The sequence below is a fragment of the Mastigoproctus giganteus genome, chromosome 1 (genome assembly GCF_048544385.1).
Source record: "Mastigoproctus giganteus isolate SK-2022 chromosome 1, ASM4854438v1, whole genome shotgun sequence".
Taxonomy (NCBI): Eukaryota; Metazoa; Arthropoda; class Arachnida; order Uropygi; family Thelyphonidae; genus Mastigoproctus; species Mastigoproctus giganteus.
Window position 1 is genome coordinate 110,186,160 of NC_143575.1, and position 17,948 is coordinate 110,204,107.

Consider the following 17,948-nt stretch of genomic DNA (forward strand, 5'->3'; position numbering starts at 1 on the left):
ACTTCCCGTTGGCCATTTACAGCGACTCTGCCATTGATAACTTAAGAGCTTGTTAGATCGAATAAACTTTCTCTCAGTATCACCTGACCGTCTCAATATTTGAAGGGATATTTGTCTAACAACCTATGTATTGATAATATGCTATTTTAGACATTTTTGTTATTATGTAAATGATATACTGCATAACTGAACACCCTGCTAGCAAAATTGCTGTTCAGGGATGAAAATCCTGTGCTAAATTTATAAATGTAAGAGGAAGAATAGCACTGAAAACGAACAGTAGAAGAATCTAATTAGTTTCAAGTATTCGCTGATTTCCTGCTCTTAATGATCAACAAATTTAGTTTGATTATGCTAGTAGCCCACATGGGATCCGAATGGCACTGTAGGTAGTAGTGTTATATGGTACTAGAAGGCCCATAATTACACTTAATGAGACGGTCATTTTAGGAGCTATCCTGATCGATCAAACTAGAACAGACATTTATTATCACTTTATGTAACAAAAGCTGGTACTTATATGCCAATTAATTAATATTACTGCTAAAATTATTGGAAAATTTGCGTATATGGTCCTAGAATTTGCGCTGGTACAAAGGCTGCAATAAAACTCTAAACTCCTCCGGCTGCTGTGACCTTACAAAATACAAAGAGAAATTTATTTATTGTAAAATAACTAAACCAGTCAGTACTGTCATGGCTTCTTAGCTGAGATACGTTGGGCCCCATCAGGGGTCCAGCGGCTAATAGGCCAGAAGAACAATATTACACACCATAAGATCCACACACTTTTAAATGTCTGGCCTTTACAGCGTACTGTATCACATGACAATTAAAATTACCAGAGATGGAGGAAACCCCTGGTGCCGTTTGACCCTAAACACACTTTACTTATCATTAATTTGTTAGATGAGATTCTTCTGCTCTTCGTCTTCAGTGCTATTCTTCCAATTACATTTGGGAGGAAAGGTCTTTGGATGTGGTGTATTTTCATCTCAGTGCCGCGATACATCATTACGAAATGCAATGTTTTAAGAGGTCTTGTTCGATTCCCATCAATGACAGGAGGAATTTCTAACGTCCTCTTCAATTGGAATTGTACTGATGCAATCTCGGGTAGACAGAGTATGCTTCTTCTAACACCTTGAGTTATTTCGGATTTTTCGGCCGGCACAACATGCAAATCAGCTATTGGACATACCTTTCTACAAACAAAATAAGCATGCGGATACGGGCGAAAGCTCTGATTAAGTTAAAATAATGTGAACTTTGAAGTATTCCATTCGGTATCGATTCCTTTACTTCGACACAGATTAATAAAGGTAGTACGGTGAACCAAGAACACATTTGTAACTGACCAAGCATATGAATTGAAAAGGTTTTTTTTTTAAAGATAAAGAAAGGTATTGTAACTACCTTCGAATGCCAACCACATAAACGTGAGAAGAAGGCGAAGATAAAGAAGATTGTAATTATCTTCGAGCTTTTCATACAGGTAGAGGTGTTCCTGAACGTTTTACTTATGAGGCCACCTACTTTTTGGGTTATTTATTAAAGACATAATAGCAAGGTAACTATACCGATTTAATTAAACACATAGGTGATAATAAAACTGTATAGCACGATAAATTCTTAAAACGATTGTCAAAATTTAGAATGTAATGTAAATAACATAGTATATGCATAAATCAAAATGGTTTTCAAATAAAGCTTACTCAATGCGCGACTGTTAACATAATGAATAATTTATTCCAGATGGTCATCGAAAAATAGAATATTTGAAGATAAAAGATATGATATTAAAAGGCTTACAAACTGCTTCAAACAAATCTGCATAATATGTACGTCAATCAGAATAGAGATCGTACGTTCGAGAGAAAAGGGGTAAAATTACAAGATATGTTGTATTTATTGCATCCTTTCTTATAAATAACCTTGTTAAAGGGTTGCTTTTTAACTCTTGATGAGCATTTATAAAGAAAACCCGTCATCTCAACTGATTTCTTCCAATTTTACATCACAAAACAATTGAGATCCCCTCCCCTTCCTAGCTAATGACAGCCTACGTCATTAAGGATGGCTGAATGAAAAGTAGAGATCTGAATTAGAATGGGCAATCACAAACATCCTTACGGTGATTATGTGATTGACGCACATTGCACCACTTTAAGTGTTTCAGTATATGCGCTCACCCCAATTGAAAGTTAGAATGGGACTACTAAGTCAAAGGTTTCTTGCAAGGGACTGATTTCGGCCGTTGATATTTATGAACACGTGTTCTGGGAAAAAATCTCAGCCAAAAATATGGTTTCTCAATAATCATTTCGTTACTTAGAAGGGTGTTCCCAATGACTTTAAGGTATACTGTCGATTAGTTGCACCTAAACTTCTGAATTGCCTAAACGGAATTATGACCCGAAGGTTCAGGTTTTGACATCCTTAATTTGGGGATACTGACCGGTAAGAAGGATGCTAGTTAGCTTTACCAGCACCACCAAAATAACCAGTTCTTTGTTATCCGAACGAAAAACAGCTAAGTCCATTTTATAGTGCATGCCCTAGCTGAAAGTGGAGACTGTTGTGCAGGCTCGAACCAGGCCTGCGTCGCAACGCTCACCTACCAAGATCCCATTTTTGTCCCCACTCTTGTATTCTGATAAATCTCTTCCGATCATTTTCAGCACATCTTTCTGAATACTGCCTTTTTCTCGGCAGAAAGAAGAAAAATTCTTAAATCGCAACACGCAAATGTCTTCTTGCCTTCCGAATTCTTGTCTTGGTGAATATTTTTTCAATTGTTCTTAATACCTAAAGTTAATCCTATACTTACTCTGTCTCTTTTTATTCCGAACCAGCAAGTTTCCAAGAGACCATGATTGTCCCAAGTGTGAGAAAAGCGGCTAACACATAAAAAGCATTTCTAAATGAAAAATCTACATTTAAAGCTTTTCTGGGGATAAAAAAAAACAAGGTAAATTAATCTTTTATTAGCGTTTTTTCCGCTTGAAAATTTAGCGCATTTGGCTGTTTTGAATGGCAAAAACAGATAACGTAATAAAATGAATAATTAAAATAGGTAAAATCAGGTAATATAAAATGTATCCTATGAAAGCATCTCATTTTCTGGGTTTAGATTAACATCAAAGCAGCTTACACTAAGAGGCATCACTGTTGTTGTAAATTGCGTTGTGTTTTAAGGACGGCTTATGTTCTTGTGGGATGATAAAACCAGAATAATCTTGAGAAAAACTTACACTTGAGCTGTATGTGAAAAAATCTTTAGAAACATTACGAGTTAATTTTAGCACACAAAGCATAGATGATAAGCATTTTATAGCCAGAGCACATTACAATAAGCCTAAACAATTTCGAATACATTTGAAACAATGTTTCTATCATTATATACCTGAGCCTGTTATGAGATGCATGTAACATATAAGATTGAATCGGACAACAACAAAAAAAAAAAAACAAACGTACGCAGTGCGTTACATTTCAGGCGCGTTTGAATTTTTTTTTTCTGCGAATGGAAAGTGAAAATAAAGATTATAACTTTATAGAACTCAATACACTTTCGAGGTTTATGTTTAGTTACAACTATAACATTTATTACTCTTCTCCCATATACTCTATTTTTCAAAGTCTTATGTGTGTGTGGTTATATCCACAAGCGACAACACATTCACGAGTCTTACATAAGTTAACAATACTCTACTGTCTCCTACATTTTTTCTATGAATTTATTTCCATAAAATTTGTATGAAAAAAAGAATGATAATTGTGGATTTCTATTTTACGATTTTAATGAAATTTGGAATTGTTAGACAAGACATTGCTAGGTGTGCAGAAAGTTGCTAAAATTTAAAAATTTCCGAACAGTTTTATTTTACGAAACGGACCAGTTTTGTAGAACAAACGAGAATAGTTCACATTCACTTCATAGATGGAGCCACAGGAAGATGTTAAGCGTTAAACAGACAGTCGTATAAGCTGATAAGGCATTTTTTTCTGATTACAATTTGCACTTTAACTATTTAACTGATTAATAATTCGCACAATCCTGTCCTTTGTTCCGAAAAAAACAAAAATAATAATAAAACTGCTACCAATTGCGAAATTGCCTGCCTTAAAAGAAATAACTCATCGTTAGGATTTTCGAAGCACTGCTCACTATATGTCCCCATGTTGCACAGACGAGCTCATGCACTCATTGCCATTCGTTATGGTTAATACGTTCAGAATTCATCATTTTATCGTTATCAACTTTGAGTTTATTTGTTTTCTGTTTTGAGGTTCTTTAAGGCTTTAGAGTATGTCACAGTCTGCTACCAATTGCGAAATTTTCGGAACGGGTACAGCTAGCAGTAGCCATTTCTTACGATAGGCCTAACTGATTTGGTTTCAAATTGAAGATATTTCTTCCTAGGCGTGCAGAAACATGGCAAAATATAAAAATTCCGAATAGTTTTATTTTACAGAACGGGCCAATTTTTCTACTTACACTGCGTACCTTAAAAGAAAGAATAGTTTTATTTTACAGAAATAAGAAATGATTCAACGCATACTGGCTTACCTGCTCACGATCAAACACGGACTATATTTCTTTAGGACAGCTAGAGAAAAACTCTGCTACCAATTTCGAAATTTTAGCAATGGGTACAGCTATTATTTATATATAAGCATTAAGTTAATAAAGACTCACATGATTACAAAAAGGTTTTTATAATGGTAATAAGCAATTTAAGCAAAGCGCAAGACATTGGACAAAAACAGAGCATAAAATGGAAAGGAATGTTATATAGCTATGGATTACTGTACTACTTTTTGTATAGAGAAAAATTTACTTTTGAAAAAGAAGAGGTTCGAAATTTATAAATAAATATGAAGGTAGGATAAATTATTTAAATTTTAGTTATTGCTGCAGCGGAAAAAGAAAGAAAAAGAGAAAGAAAAGGAAGTTAATGCAAACGAAATCTATATTACTGCTTAAAACATGGAGTTATACCAAAAGGAAATCGAAACTATTTGAGAAGGCAAGTGTTTGCTTTGCAATGTAAGTTAGAGGTTAAAATGCGATGCTTATGTTGATATTTTTTTAAAAAGATTGATATATAAGAATGGATTTAGATAAGCTGATAAGGCTCTTTAGAAAGAACATATTTGAGAAAGTTATTTTTTCAGATTTGTCGGAAAAATCTTTTTGTACTTATGTACATATTTAAAATTTTGCCAATTTTAAATATGTACATAACTTGTATATTTTTTCTTTTTAAATATATACTCTGGTGTTTTAGTTTAAACAAGTTTTTATTTACGTACTTAGATATAACAGAAAATTGAGGCAACCAGAACCTGTGTTGATTCAGTGAGGAAACTACATACAGTACTTGAATATTTATAAATACCTTTTTCATAGAATTATTTTCTTACTTTTCTTCACTAAAACATCCCATTTACTAAAGAGGAAATATAAAATAGTTTCGTACAGTTAATGCTTACCATGAGGACAAAGACACTGATAGGTAGTTCCGCTCAAACCTTCAGCTATGTCAACGCAGAATCCTCCATGTTTGCAAGGGTTTCCATAGCAGCCGTCTATTTCCTCGCAATACTTTCCTATGTATCCAGGGCAACACTGGCACGTGAACGAGCTCTGAAAGTAATCAAGCAAACTGTTATTAGGACGAGGGTAGTGGCAGACAATTACTTAAGTGCTCATTTTAGTCCTATGCCATTTCAAGTTAAGGAGGCGCAAATTTTGGTAATGCTTATTATAAATTTTAACCACTAAAGATATTTTCTTGAAAAATTACCGTTCTGCTAGCTAGCCGAGGTGCAAGTTTGACAAGTTTAATGCCAGTAATTTTCTGCCTGCCCAATTAGTAGAGAACCATTCAACTATAATTTTAAGGTCGTTAATTACCCACAAACGTCTAAAGTAACAGAGATTACAAAAGAAACTACCAAGGAGGCATTAAAGGAAAATATTTTACAGTCAAGAGAGGGAATTACACAATTAAGAAAAATATTAGCTGTCACAAATCTTAGTAACAAAGTTTCCTTTTCGGCATATCATTTTATGTTATGCTGATGATATGAAGTTCCTCACACTGATTGCTCCACGCGATGATTTTGCTACGATAACTCCATCAAATAACAACACACTCCTTGAATTTGTAAAACTATATTTTGGCTCTTAAAATGGACCATAAACAAACAAACTTCTTTCATAGTTACGGATAACTGCAATAGTTACTTTGCTACAAATTCAAATTCTCCACGCTGATTAGGGTGAAACATCTTACCATGACTGATAAAATGATCGTTGGACGGATTTCTGCACCATCATTCTTCTGCTCTTGGTAAGTTCCTCAGCCATCTTAGCGACTCCAACTTTGTGCTTGCATCTCAGCCATCTTCACTTGTCCTATAGCTTACTGCCCTTTCAGGTGCTCTCACGTGCCCAGTCATTAGATGCTGACCTTAACTTCGCTTGTAACTGGGAGTGCAGGCACCACATCTTTGAGTTGTATATTTCTGTCCCTGATTATCATCCTCAAAGCTCATGTTAATGCCATTTCAAGCCAACAATATCATCTGCGAAGGAGGCTTACTAACAAATTCAGTATAATAAGTAACATTTGACAACTTTATACTTCTGCTAACATTTTAACGTGGTTGGATTCACTCTCTCCACGTAGACAAATGATATATAAGCATATGCATCTTACCTGTTTTGGTGGAAATGTATTTCTTTTTATTTATTATTGCAATATAAAATTATTTGGTACAATTATATACAACACCTATATTGTGTTGTATGTACAATTGTACTGTACTTCATTTATGCTTCCATGTATGTACTGTATTTCCTTATGTTTGATTTATTAAATCTCCTCTACTGTTGTTATTCATATACTGTATTATCACTGTTAATCCTCTGGTTGCCGTAAAGGGCAATATTGCAATGTCTTGCATCTACTATTATTATTACAATAAAGATTTCTGTTTTGTTGAATACTCATCAAAAGTAATTGAAGCACATTTACAAAATGAATGAGAGAGTGAATTAACGAGAATACGTACAGAGGACTGTCGTTCCATCTTTAGATGAGACATGCCGGTGCACTATAGCCTCAGTTGTTCTTGTGCCAGAAAAACAGAAGTCAAATCAAAACCAGATACTCGTATATGTGAAGTGGGGTGTAGTTAGGTCTGTTTGCGCAATGGGGAAAATTTCTATCTTTGTCCGGGACTCGCTGACTCAGAAATGTTTGAAAAAAGTTAAGTTATCCAGTATCGGTGGTATTCGAATTGGCGATTTCCAATGATCTCCACGGATTCGAGTGGAAATCCATGGCGGTCATTGTAAAGAGAACATAAAATAAGGTTGTACAGACTGCTGAGAAAGACAGACCTGCGAGGCTGAAGCTCAACAGTAAAATGTGTATTTATGGTATGGTCTGTAACAGGTTTAGAAGAAAGGCCAAGCAATATCTCTTAGTGATATTACATTATTACCTCACAATCGTATCACGGGGAGGGATAAGAAAGAAATCTCCCCTTCCCCCATGAGATTTGCTAATTACAGCTCCTATTGAACAGGACTAAAGAATTCCCCCAGTCACACACAGGAATTAAACCCAGACTTCTCCGAAAGAGTGAGGTGGAAATGCATAGTACCGACTAAGCTGACACACAAGAGAGTGGTACTAATATCTTACTGCAACTCTCATGTTGAACATTAACTGACAGCAGCGTAATATACTTCTTAGTGACCCTAAATAAAGGTAAAAAGGAAAAAACATTCAGGGAAAAGGAACGAAAAATATCAAGTTCGTCGCAACAGATGTATTTTACTAGTACAACAGGCGAAATTTTGGATTTACAAAGACGAGAATTCTATTTTGTTTTAAATACAACGGTGAGCATCCATAAAATTCGTAATTTAAAAGTGAATTTTGAGCTTTAGATCAAGAATAGTATTGAAGTATGTGTTATAATGATTATAATTTTTAACAGCATAAAAGAAAAGTATCTAATGATTTCGGTCACAGTGCAAAATTGCGGTGGTCAACAGCCAACTAACCCATACTTCTAACCACAGCCACATTGATCCGGTCTCTTCAGAGATTGCAACATTTTCTCGAGGAGGAAAATCTGGAATTAGTAGAGGTAGAAGAATAATACTATATTTAATGAAATAAGTTATGATATTCGTATTTGGGAGTAGATCTCATTAGCTTGGCTTAATTAGAAGAGAATGAAACATTGAGAACAGGAAACAGAAAAAGGGTGTCGATGCAGTCTTAAAATAAAAGAGAGAAATTCTCTTAGCTAAGTAACATCTCTACAGGAATGTATCGGTGAACCCATTTGATAAAGCGAAGTAATTAGTCTTGCCTTATAGCTAATGGAATCCTAGAAACATTAAGAGACAGACCAGCACCTGCTAATAGCATACTTACTCTACAGAACGCGCAGATGGCTTAAATTAATCTTAATGCAAACAGAAGCCTGCTCATGAAGTGGGTTAATAAGATGAATTGTACTACTTTCATCTTTTTTAACATATCAAAGCTAAGCTAAGAGGGTTGCCTATTAGAAATTAATCTGATTATCCTCATACTGTAGACTTGGAACACATTTGAGAATTCGCCTCAGTACGGTAACAGAACAAAAGATTTTAAAATATACCAGTTAAATTTTCTCGTAAATATTGATTTCCTATTTATCCTCCCTCCGGGTAAGTGGTATATAGGACGGCCCTTAGTCTAAAAATGGGCAGCGCATTTTGCGAATTCTTATACACAACGTACGGAATTCTACATGCTGACCACCAGAACAGTCCATGATAGCTTAGTCGGGATACATTTTAGTCTGCTACTCATTTGGCGAGGTTTGGACTCCATTCCTGTTGCTGACTAGAGGAAGTTCTAAAGTCCTCTTCAAGTGAGGCTGTAGTTGCCGATCTCTGGTGGAGAAAGTAGAATTTTCCCTCGTGAGTAGTTCCTGGTTTCTCAGCTGCACAAAATATATGTCAGTCAAGGAACACAAACTTCTACAGAGAAAATATGTGCAAATGGATTGAGCGGAAAGCTCCAACGCCTTTAAAAAATAAAGCAGAACGACTTACGACCTTTGGTCAATCTCCGAAAGTAGCTGATAATACCAGGTCACACAGGCTCAACATAATTGAAGGATTATAAACTTGAATACTGAGAATGCAATCAACCGTTATCTTGCTTTATAATAGCACAAAGTTACCATTTTCTTTGCAGATTTTCGTACTTTAATAGCTTCTCCGTGATTTCATATGTCAATGAAGGTAAAATGAAGTAATGTTAAACATTACTTCATTTTAATGAAGTAATCATCTTTCGCATTCATCTGGAAGACTTACAAAGGGAAACCCGTGCTGAAGTGGTTGCTTTTTAAATGCATGACGAAATGACATGAGGAGCTTTAAGGCGCTCATCGAGTAAATCGATTGAACACGCATTATTTGTTATTTGTGTTCCATTACTCCATCGTCTTTCCTTTTACCTCATTCAAAAAGCACCTCCCTCAGGAAGCCCACTACCTCCTCTCAAGACTATGCGTACAATAAATAAGTAGTGCTTTAACCCGAAATAAGTTTCAGAATTAACTGCACTCTCTCAAACGCATGCTGTGCACTTTGTCTTCACCGACTGGTCAAGAGAGAAAGTGCACAGCACACGCGTTTCAGTTCAAGCTGCTAAATACAGTTAGTGATTTTATTAATTGTTGAAGTGATTAAATGCAAAGTACTCTGACATAGCTGTCGTAGTGGAGAATAAAGAGTATTTAAAATTTCTGCCTTGATTAATAGAATTCGCAAATAGGAATAATTCATAATTGATGTATTCAGTAAACTAAATTTACATGTTTATTAGAGTCAACAAGATCCCACCCTACTGCATCTAACAGCATGGGTCAGCAAGTCAATGACAGAAATCAAATGCATGTTTTCAACTTGGTAGGCGACACTATGGACCACGCATCAAGGCAGCACCATAAATTGCCATTAACTTATTTGGTCTCAACTTGGTAAATCCTCGTGAATCATGAACTGCATTTGGTATATTGATTTATTAGTTCCTAACTTATTTAATCCTCTTGGATCATAGACAGCACCACAAACTTCCTTCTGAAACGAATTATCGTTACATGAATTGTCATTAGAGTAATTTTGATGTTGATCACAGACAGCACCCTGAACTGTCTTTATCATGTCACTATTCGCATGATGATCACGCCATAAATTACCGTCACTTTTGTTCATAAGTTAGATCTCAGACTTGCAGGCTGCACCATGAACGATTTTATCATCGATCATATATACAGGAATGACTTCCTTCTCCCTACATAAAACTGTCCATAAATCATTGATAGTAAACTATGGCCCTTCCTGCCTACAATGCACGTCTGTTGTAACCCCAAAATTTTTAACGTCCTGAACCAAGTTTACTTCCTCCCATCAATCTTTAAGTTACTCTTAGGTTTCTGCCCCACCAGATGAAAAGCATTATTAGTCAAAAGACTCAAAACGTTACAAACTTCCCAATCCAAATCACAGACTTCGGTGATGATCTCGTTAACATTACTAACTCTTTGATGCACTCACATTCCGCCATTTTAGGTAACTAGATGTACACAGTCCTCTACTGGGACTTAATCACCAACTCATCAGGTTTTTTTTTTGTCTGATAGAGAATTTTTAGAGATCATTATTTTTCCTTTTTTTAACGTATTTTCAACTCATTTTCCATTTCGGCTGGATTGTCTATGATTCCACAGCTTGGATCTTGTAAGTGGCACGTCCGATTAATTAACTCCTTTCTTGTATTCGCATACCTGTAGAAGTCCTCATCTCCATTCTCAGCTTTATTTGCTAGTTATTTTTTCACGTTCATCTTTCTTTATCTCATTCATTGGCGTGTTTCACATATTGTTGTAATTATGACACGATTTGGTGTCACTGAACAGTCTATAAATGTCCCATACTATTTTCTTTTGAAATCCATTTTGGCATTTTTCTTTTGCAGAACTTCCTCTCTGGAATGAATGTGTTTATGGCTTTCCGGATAAATGATCATTTCCCGTATGCAAAGTTAATTACTTCTGCATGCGATTCACCAAACTTAGCCGATATAATAGCTGCTCCCAACAGGGAAAGTTCAAGAACCAGCAATTAAAATCCAACCTCTCCAGGCTCAAATAAATGGACAGAATGTTCCCCAATACTCCCCTTCACCTCATAAATCATCACAACATTGATTGCAACAGGTTACTCAACTCCGAAGCCTACATGAGTCAGATATCCGATAAAATGAGGAGAAATAAAATCAGAAGCCTGCTTCCAACCCAGTAACTGCAACTGAAAGCCAAATGTCCTGTTCTGCAAATTCTTTTTTTAATTCATAAGTATAATTCCTAATCATCGTTAACGTTTATATGAAATCTGCTATGTATTCGATTATTTTATGTTATTTCCCTTGTATTATTACCTGCCCCTAGCCATGTGCTGTGATGGGCTTGCTGTATTTGCAATAAATGAATATTTATTATAATGCACTTTTATCCAAAAACGATCGTTGTCACACTGGTTAAAAATATCCCTAGAAATATCTCACTCCATAATTTTAGACTGAGTTATTTATTCCACCAACCCCAATGAAATATTCACCTTTCTTTCTGACTACAAAAAGTTCGTTTGAGAATTTGTTGTTACTTTGATGGAGATGTTTATTTCTCTCTCTTTTACCACTTAAGTGAATTATAATTATTCGAGTTGTGATGCGTAAATAATTCCAAGTTTTCTTCTGTATCGAATATGCAATAATGGATTTAATAATGTGCTATGTCCGTGTTTCCTTCGTTTCCAACGGCTGTTCCCTTCTTTGTTTCTTTCGTTCTAATATACATAGACAGATTTTAAAATAACATTATAGATTTCGTATACATTTTATGCTATGCTTATAGACTAACAAGTTATTCTTATTTAGATCATTAACAATCGCCAAACTTCCTGTGATTTTAAATGAAATACAATCAGGTGGAATGACTTACAATATTCTCGTGGTTTAATTTTAGTTTAGGGCATAATTTAAGGGCGAGGGGATTAGTGGATTCCCACGTTAATGTGGTTTCATTATTTTAACAGACACAACTTAACCTCTCCTGAAAACAATCTATCTATGACTGAAAAACGGTTTGCGCGAGTCTACTTAATGTCATGGAATGTTTATGCTTCCCAATAAGAAAGCGAAGGCGTGCAAGCGAGCTGAACACAGCACGAGAAAAACTTCGTATGCCTGTAACAGCCACGTTACCTGCTTGCTATTATGGACTTCTATTGCAGAGAACCGAATGTACGAACCAGGACTGCCAATAGCCTTTTAATTAAATCCGCCTCCACTCGTGATAACCTCGTAACACAAAGCTAGGAGTACATTTTATTTGTCGTTAAAATGTGCCGTATTCCTGATCCACGATGTACGAACACGATCAGGTTACTGTTTGACATCGTGCCAGCTTCATCGGCAAACGTCGGAATTTCATTAAGTTCTGTCCCTCACTAAACACGTGAGGCTTAAGAAGAGGCGATATTTTCGTGTTGGGGGCATTTGTAAAACACCATCGGCATTTAAAATTTGGCATTTACTCTCCACTTAAAAATCTGCTTCCGTGCGTGAGCAGTTGTGAGATTTACTACCTTAATTTCTTTGTAGTGAGGTATCGTTCGTGTTCTGAGAATTGTTTTTTTTTTTTAGCTCAGGAGAACTACTTGTAACAGAAAGCTGCAATTCTCGAATTCTTTTCTCTGTATTTGTAATATAAATATTTCGTTCGTTTTTTTTTTTTTTCTTAAAGAAATAAAGAATATGAAAAATTGCTTTGTAGATGCGAATTTAAACTTAATGTTTAAATTCGCATCTACAAAGCAATTTTTGTTTAAATTAACTGATAATGTTTTAATATTTATTCAACATCAGGGGCATTTAAAAAGCAAAAAAAAAAAAAAAAAAAAAAATCATGGCAGTAGACTAATTAGCTAAAGCAAGGAATATCATTATTTTTCTAGAATCTTATGCAGCGCTCTTCTTAAGAAACTTCAAAAAGGTATCCATTCTAAAAATTAAATAAATAAAAGTAATATTTTGAATTAAGAAATTTTAACAACAAGCAACAAAAAAAAAAAAATATATATCGTGGTTTAAAATAACTGTTAAATATTTAAGTTGATGAGTTACAAAGCTAAAACTCTACACCTCACTTAATTAATCATTTCCATGTATGTGCTTCTCTCAAGAAGCTAAATTAAATACTAAATAAAAATTCAACTTTTGCATTTTATTAATAGGATTTATCACTGGTCCGAAAAATTTAATTTATTCTTGCACTAATAACGTTTGAGATCAGAAAAAGAATGTGAATAAATCTACATTTAATAAACATTCAAAATAAAGAAGAAATATATTTCGCTATTCACAACTATATTAAAGAATCCAAGTTTCTTTAAAGAAATAATAACATAACAAAATCGCTTAGGTGCCAACAAAGAAGATTCTTTTTAAAGTGGTGGCAGCAGTGTTTCGATTTAATTGAATAAATCCATAATATTAAGATGTCTTCTCCCTAATTATTCCGATATGTTCTATCGCTGGTCAACATAACTGCCTGTATTTAAAAAGGGATGAGCATGAATGTCGATTATGAATATTGGCCGAATGACAAAAGGGAGCCAGGCTTTTTTGCTACATAAGCAAAAATTTCTCTATATACACCTAACCATACTCTTTCGTCTGCTCTGCTAGAAGGTACCGATCCAACTGTTCTTTAAATTCCACCAAATTGTCAACCTCGAGTGCCCATTGAGTCAATTTATTTCGCTGTTCCACAACACGCTGACCAAGCGTCAACTTCCTGAGGACCAGTCTATTTAGTTTGATGGCAATGATTTGGATTCATGTGCCCTGATTTCAATATTAAAATTTAATTTTTTTTAATTTTTCTCCTTCCCTTCAATGGCTCATTACACTTAATCATATCTCCTTGAAATAGAAATAGAGTTTCCAAGCTCAGTAGCCCGCATCTTTGCAGTCTCCTCTAATTTGTACGCCTCCTTTGATATTCTTTAAAAAGTTCAATATCTTTTCTTAAATGCGGAATACAGACCTGAACACAAGATTCCAAATGCGGTCTCCCTATTTGCTTTCGTACCGGACAAATAATTTTCGTTATCCAAGTAATGGCGAGAATGCATTTAGAATGCTGTGTGCTTGAATGCGCAGCAAGGTGGAGTCGTAACATATTGTACACCGGTCATGGAATCAATCAAAATGGAGGCTTCTTCGAACTTAGCTTTCAACTATTATATGTCATATTGGCTAGTGATAAGTACAATTTATGACTGCAAATAGCCGATATGAGATCCTGTAAGTTTGTATACTTGGCTTGTGGGAGTCATGAGTTCATGTGGTGGAGTCACATTCAAATATTTATCTCTTTTGGCAGGAGTAGGTCTACTAACTGTGAAAACTGGGGGTATTAGTAATGGCCGCATGGTGCAAGAAAGCCTATGGCTTATGCTGCACCAGCCAAAAAAAAAAAAAAACCGAATAAAACAATGATACAAAATAAAATTTTAAATAATAATAATTAATAAAAGAAAAGGAAATTAAACCTATCATCCTATGCGCTTCCCTGACCCGAAGGTACTATCCAGATGACCTTTGAATTTCTCCAAACTGTCTGCCTCTACCACCCATGAAGGCAACTTATTCCAGTAATTTATAACTCGCTGGCTAAAATAAAACTTCCTGCAGTCCAATCTAAACATTTCCTCCCGTAACTTGAATTTATGTCCCCTAGTTCTAACATCATTTACAATCTTGAAAATTCCGTCCTCATTCATTTTACTGATGCCTCTCACAGCCTTAAACACCTCAATCAAATCTCCTCTAAGGTGTCTAGTTTCCAAACTCTGCAACCCACATATTCGAAGTCTTTCTTCATAAGGACGCCCTCACCAGGCGAGTTACCCGTCTTTGCACCCTTTCAAGAAGCTCGATGTCTTTCTTTAGGTGCGGTCTCCATACTTGCACACAGTATTCCAAGTGTGGTCTAACAAAAGCCTTATATAATGGGATTATCACGTCCCTATCTCTACTTGCAAAAGTTCGATAGATCATCAATAAGGACACCATGGGCCTTCCTTGCAACCTGTTTACAATGCTCAGAGAATTTCATGTCTGACCGTATCGTAACACCCAGGTCCCTTTTCTCCGGTACTGGGTTTAGTTGAACTTCACCAAGTGAATAAGTTATTTTGGGATTACTGTTTCCCATAACATCTGTTTGGGATAACATACGGCAAAGATAACGCTTTTGTATTTGGAGATGGGATCTTGAAGTGCTTTGAAACTCAGCTGCGAATGCCGGTATGGAGGATGCGTGCAGTATTGTAGTTACAAAGCTAGCTTATACAGTTCATAGTTTTCATATGAAGGACTACGGTGTGACGGAACAGAATGAATGAATGAATGAATTCGTTTCGGTGGGAGTGGGCAAGGATGTGGTATTTGGTTCCTGAATCTAGGTGCGTGTCCATTCACATAATCAACCTCTTTGGTTTCCTCTTAATATCCCCTGGCAGCTCATGGTACTGTCAACATTGCCTTGATTATCACGGTAGCTCCTTGTGCTGGTTCGTGATACCACAGAGCTCCAGCTCCTTGTGTTGGCAATTCTGTCCTAGGCAGTTATTTGTAGTGCAGGCTTTTCTCAGCCGAGTACCTGTTTCCTGCAGACTTTGGGATGTGGATTCTTCAAGAACTCCTTGATGTCGCGAGGATTTCCTTATTCACCGTTATTTTATTTGTGATTTCGTATGGTTTAATGTAGCCATCTTAACTGATGATAATGCGGACTTTGAAATGGACTGGCAGCAAGGCTGTTGTGGATTATATACGCGGGTATACGCCGTATATCCTGTGTATTATTTAGATTAATAGCGTATACCTTCTATTCTTGTTTTCTATTCTATGCGACCGAAGCGAATTTGATTGATAAGCCTGATATGCACAATATACTCTCTGCTTTTCTTAATATTCATAGAGTATACCTTCTGCTAATTTTGCAACTACAGCACTGGATGGTAGTTATTTATAACCTGGTCTTGGACCCTTTAACCCAGATTAGGATAAAACTGGACTTTGAACTCTCTTCTATGTGGATTTTTTTATATTGTTTTAATGTGTCGTTTTAGAGGATCTTCCCGCCGTGCAATCGAGGAGAAAACAAGGGAGGATTACATTGTACTCATCCCAATTATCTGTAGATTGAACAGCGGTGTTGCCAACATTTGTCAGGAACTTAATACAATAAATAAAAAATAATAAATACCTCAGGCAAATGAATACATTTTATCACTCAGTAACAAGCACAGCACCTATATGGGATTGATTTTTTTTTTTATCTTTAAGCCCATCGGCAGATTCCAAGGTAGAAAAAATAAGAATGACTTAAAATAATTACTGAAAACATCCATAATAATGCAATTTAAGGGAAATCCAAATCTGACTTTAACAACCCAAAAATCTTTCATCTCTCACCTGAACAAGATGACAATGTTATATAACCAGAACGAATTCGTTATACAGAAGAACGAATGGAATAGGATATTTTATTGGTTGAGAAGTAAAGAGTTCTCATACTCAACTTCTCAAGAACTGGATTATCTCATGAAATTCGTATAAAATTAAAACTCGTAATTACCAATCAACCGATTGCAACAACTGTTTTAAAGCATAACATCATTTTAAGTTTGATCAGAATTTTTTCCGTTATTAATTAGATCACTGTAAAAATGCAAGGCAAATGAAAAACATAAAATCAGCTAATACACGCGAGATAATCAATCATCATCCACTCAACCTTTGCTTTCATAAATTATCTTAATTAGGATATCTGTTATGGTTGGTTATTTTATTTGTTTGGATAATTATTTATACTGAAAATTAAATAATTAGGCATTATAGTGGACGGTCTAGAATTAAGAAGACTCCATAATGGTGATGGGTTGGAATTCGTTATCTTATTCGAAAACAAGATAACGAATTCTAGGGTACACCTTATGGTATCTGGTAGCGAAAGTAAGTCTTTTCCCCCTATCTTTTCTCTGTAAACAACACATCGATGCTTTTCCGATATTTCCGGCTATGAGAACAACAAAGGTCTTCTTAAGAAGATTATGGGAAAGAAAGAGAAAAGGCCATTAAGTTTCCGTGCGCACATGAAGCGTTTACAAGAGTTCTCAATTTTCTTCATTAGAGGCTGTGAAGTACAACATGAAGCCAGGTGGAAAACCCTAGCAGGCGTTTGCAGCAGTAGTTCTTATATTCGGGGTCGCATGGTGACTAGTTAAGAGATCGATCCAAGGCTCCTTAAATAACAGCATTTTAAATGATGTTTGTCGGAAGCAGTATGGGAAAAATCGTAAGGAAAGAGCCTCAGTGCACGTTAATTTACTAATTACTTGCATACTAGAGGAACAAAGTTCATGTTAGACTTGTAGCACAAAAAAATAAAGTTGTAGTAGAGTAGAAGAAATCTCTAGAAAACGATGAGTAATCTTTGCCGTAATTAATTAGACGAAAAACCAGAATAAAACAAAACAAGACAAAATATCATTAAATTTTAAACACTTTGGGTTGCGTTTTAATCGTATTTTCATCTCTTAAATTTTGTAACGTGGTACACGGATTTCGAACCATTGCAAGAATACCCTGCAACACATTGACATGTTACAAGTCGACGATCCACCCCAATGAACCCAATTATTTTCTTTTCCACTTTCTAAGAGAGGACGAATTACATTCTTAAATAAGCCTTAAAATATCATTAATTACGGAATATATTGC

The 17,948-nt window shown here is 35.5% G+C and overlaps 1 protein-coding gene across 3 annotated transcripts in view; it reads right to left on the minus strand.

Moving 5' to 3' along the window:
• Positions 1 to 17,948, minus strand: part of LOC150091097 (uncharacterized) — a 238,628-nt gene that overhangs the window by 42,295 nt on the left and 178,385 nt on the right. For all 3 annotated transcript variants that reach the window (XM_090381847.1, XM_090381838.1, XM_090381829.1), the window contains exon 5: positions 5,500 to 5,653. In XM_090381847.1, coding sequence (XP_090237973.1) covers positions 5,500 to 5,653 — 154 coding nt within the window. The remainder of the gene's footprint in view (positions 1 to 5,499; positions 5,654 to 17,948) is intronic.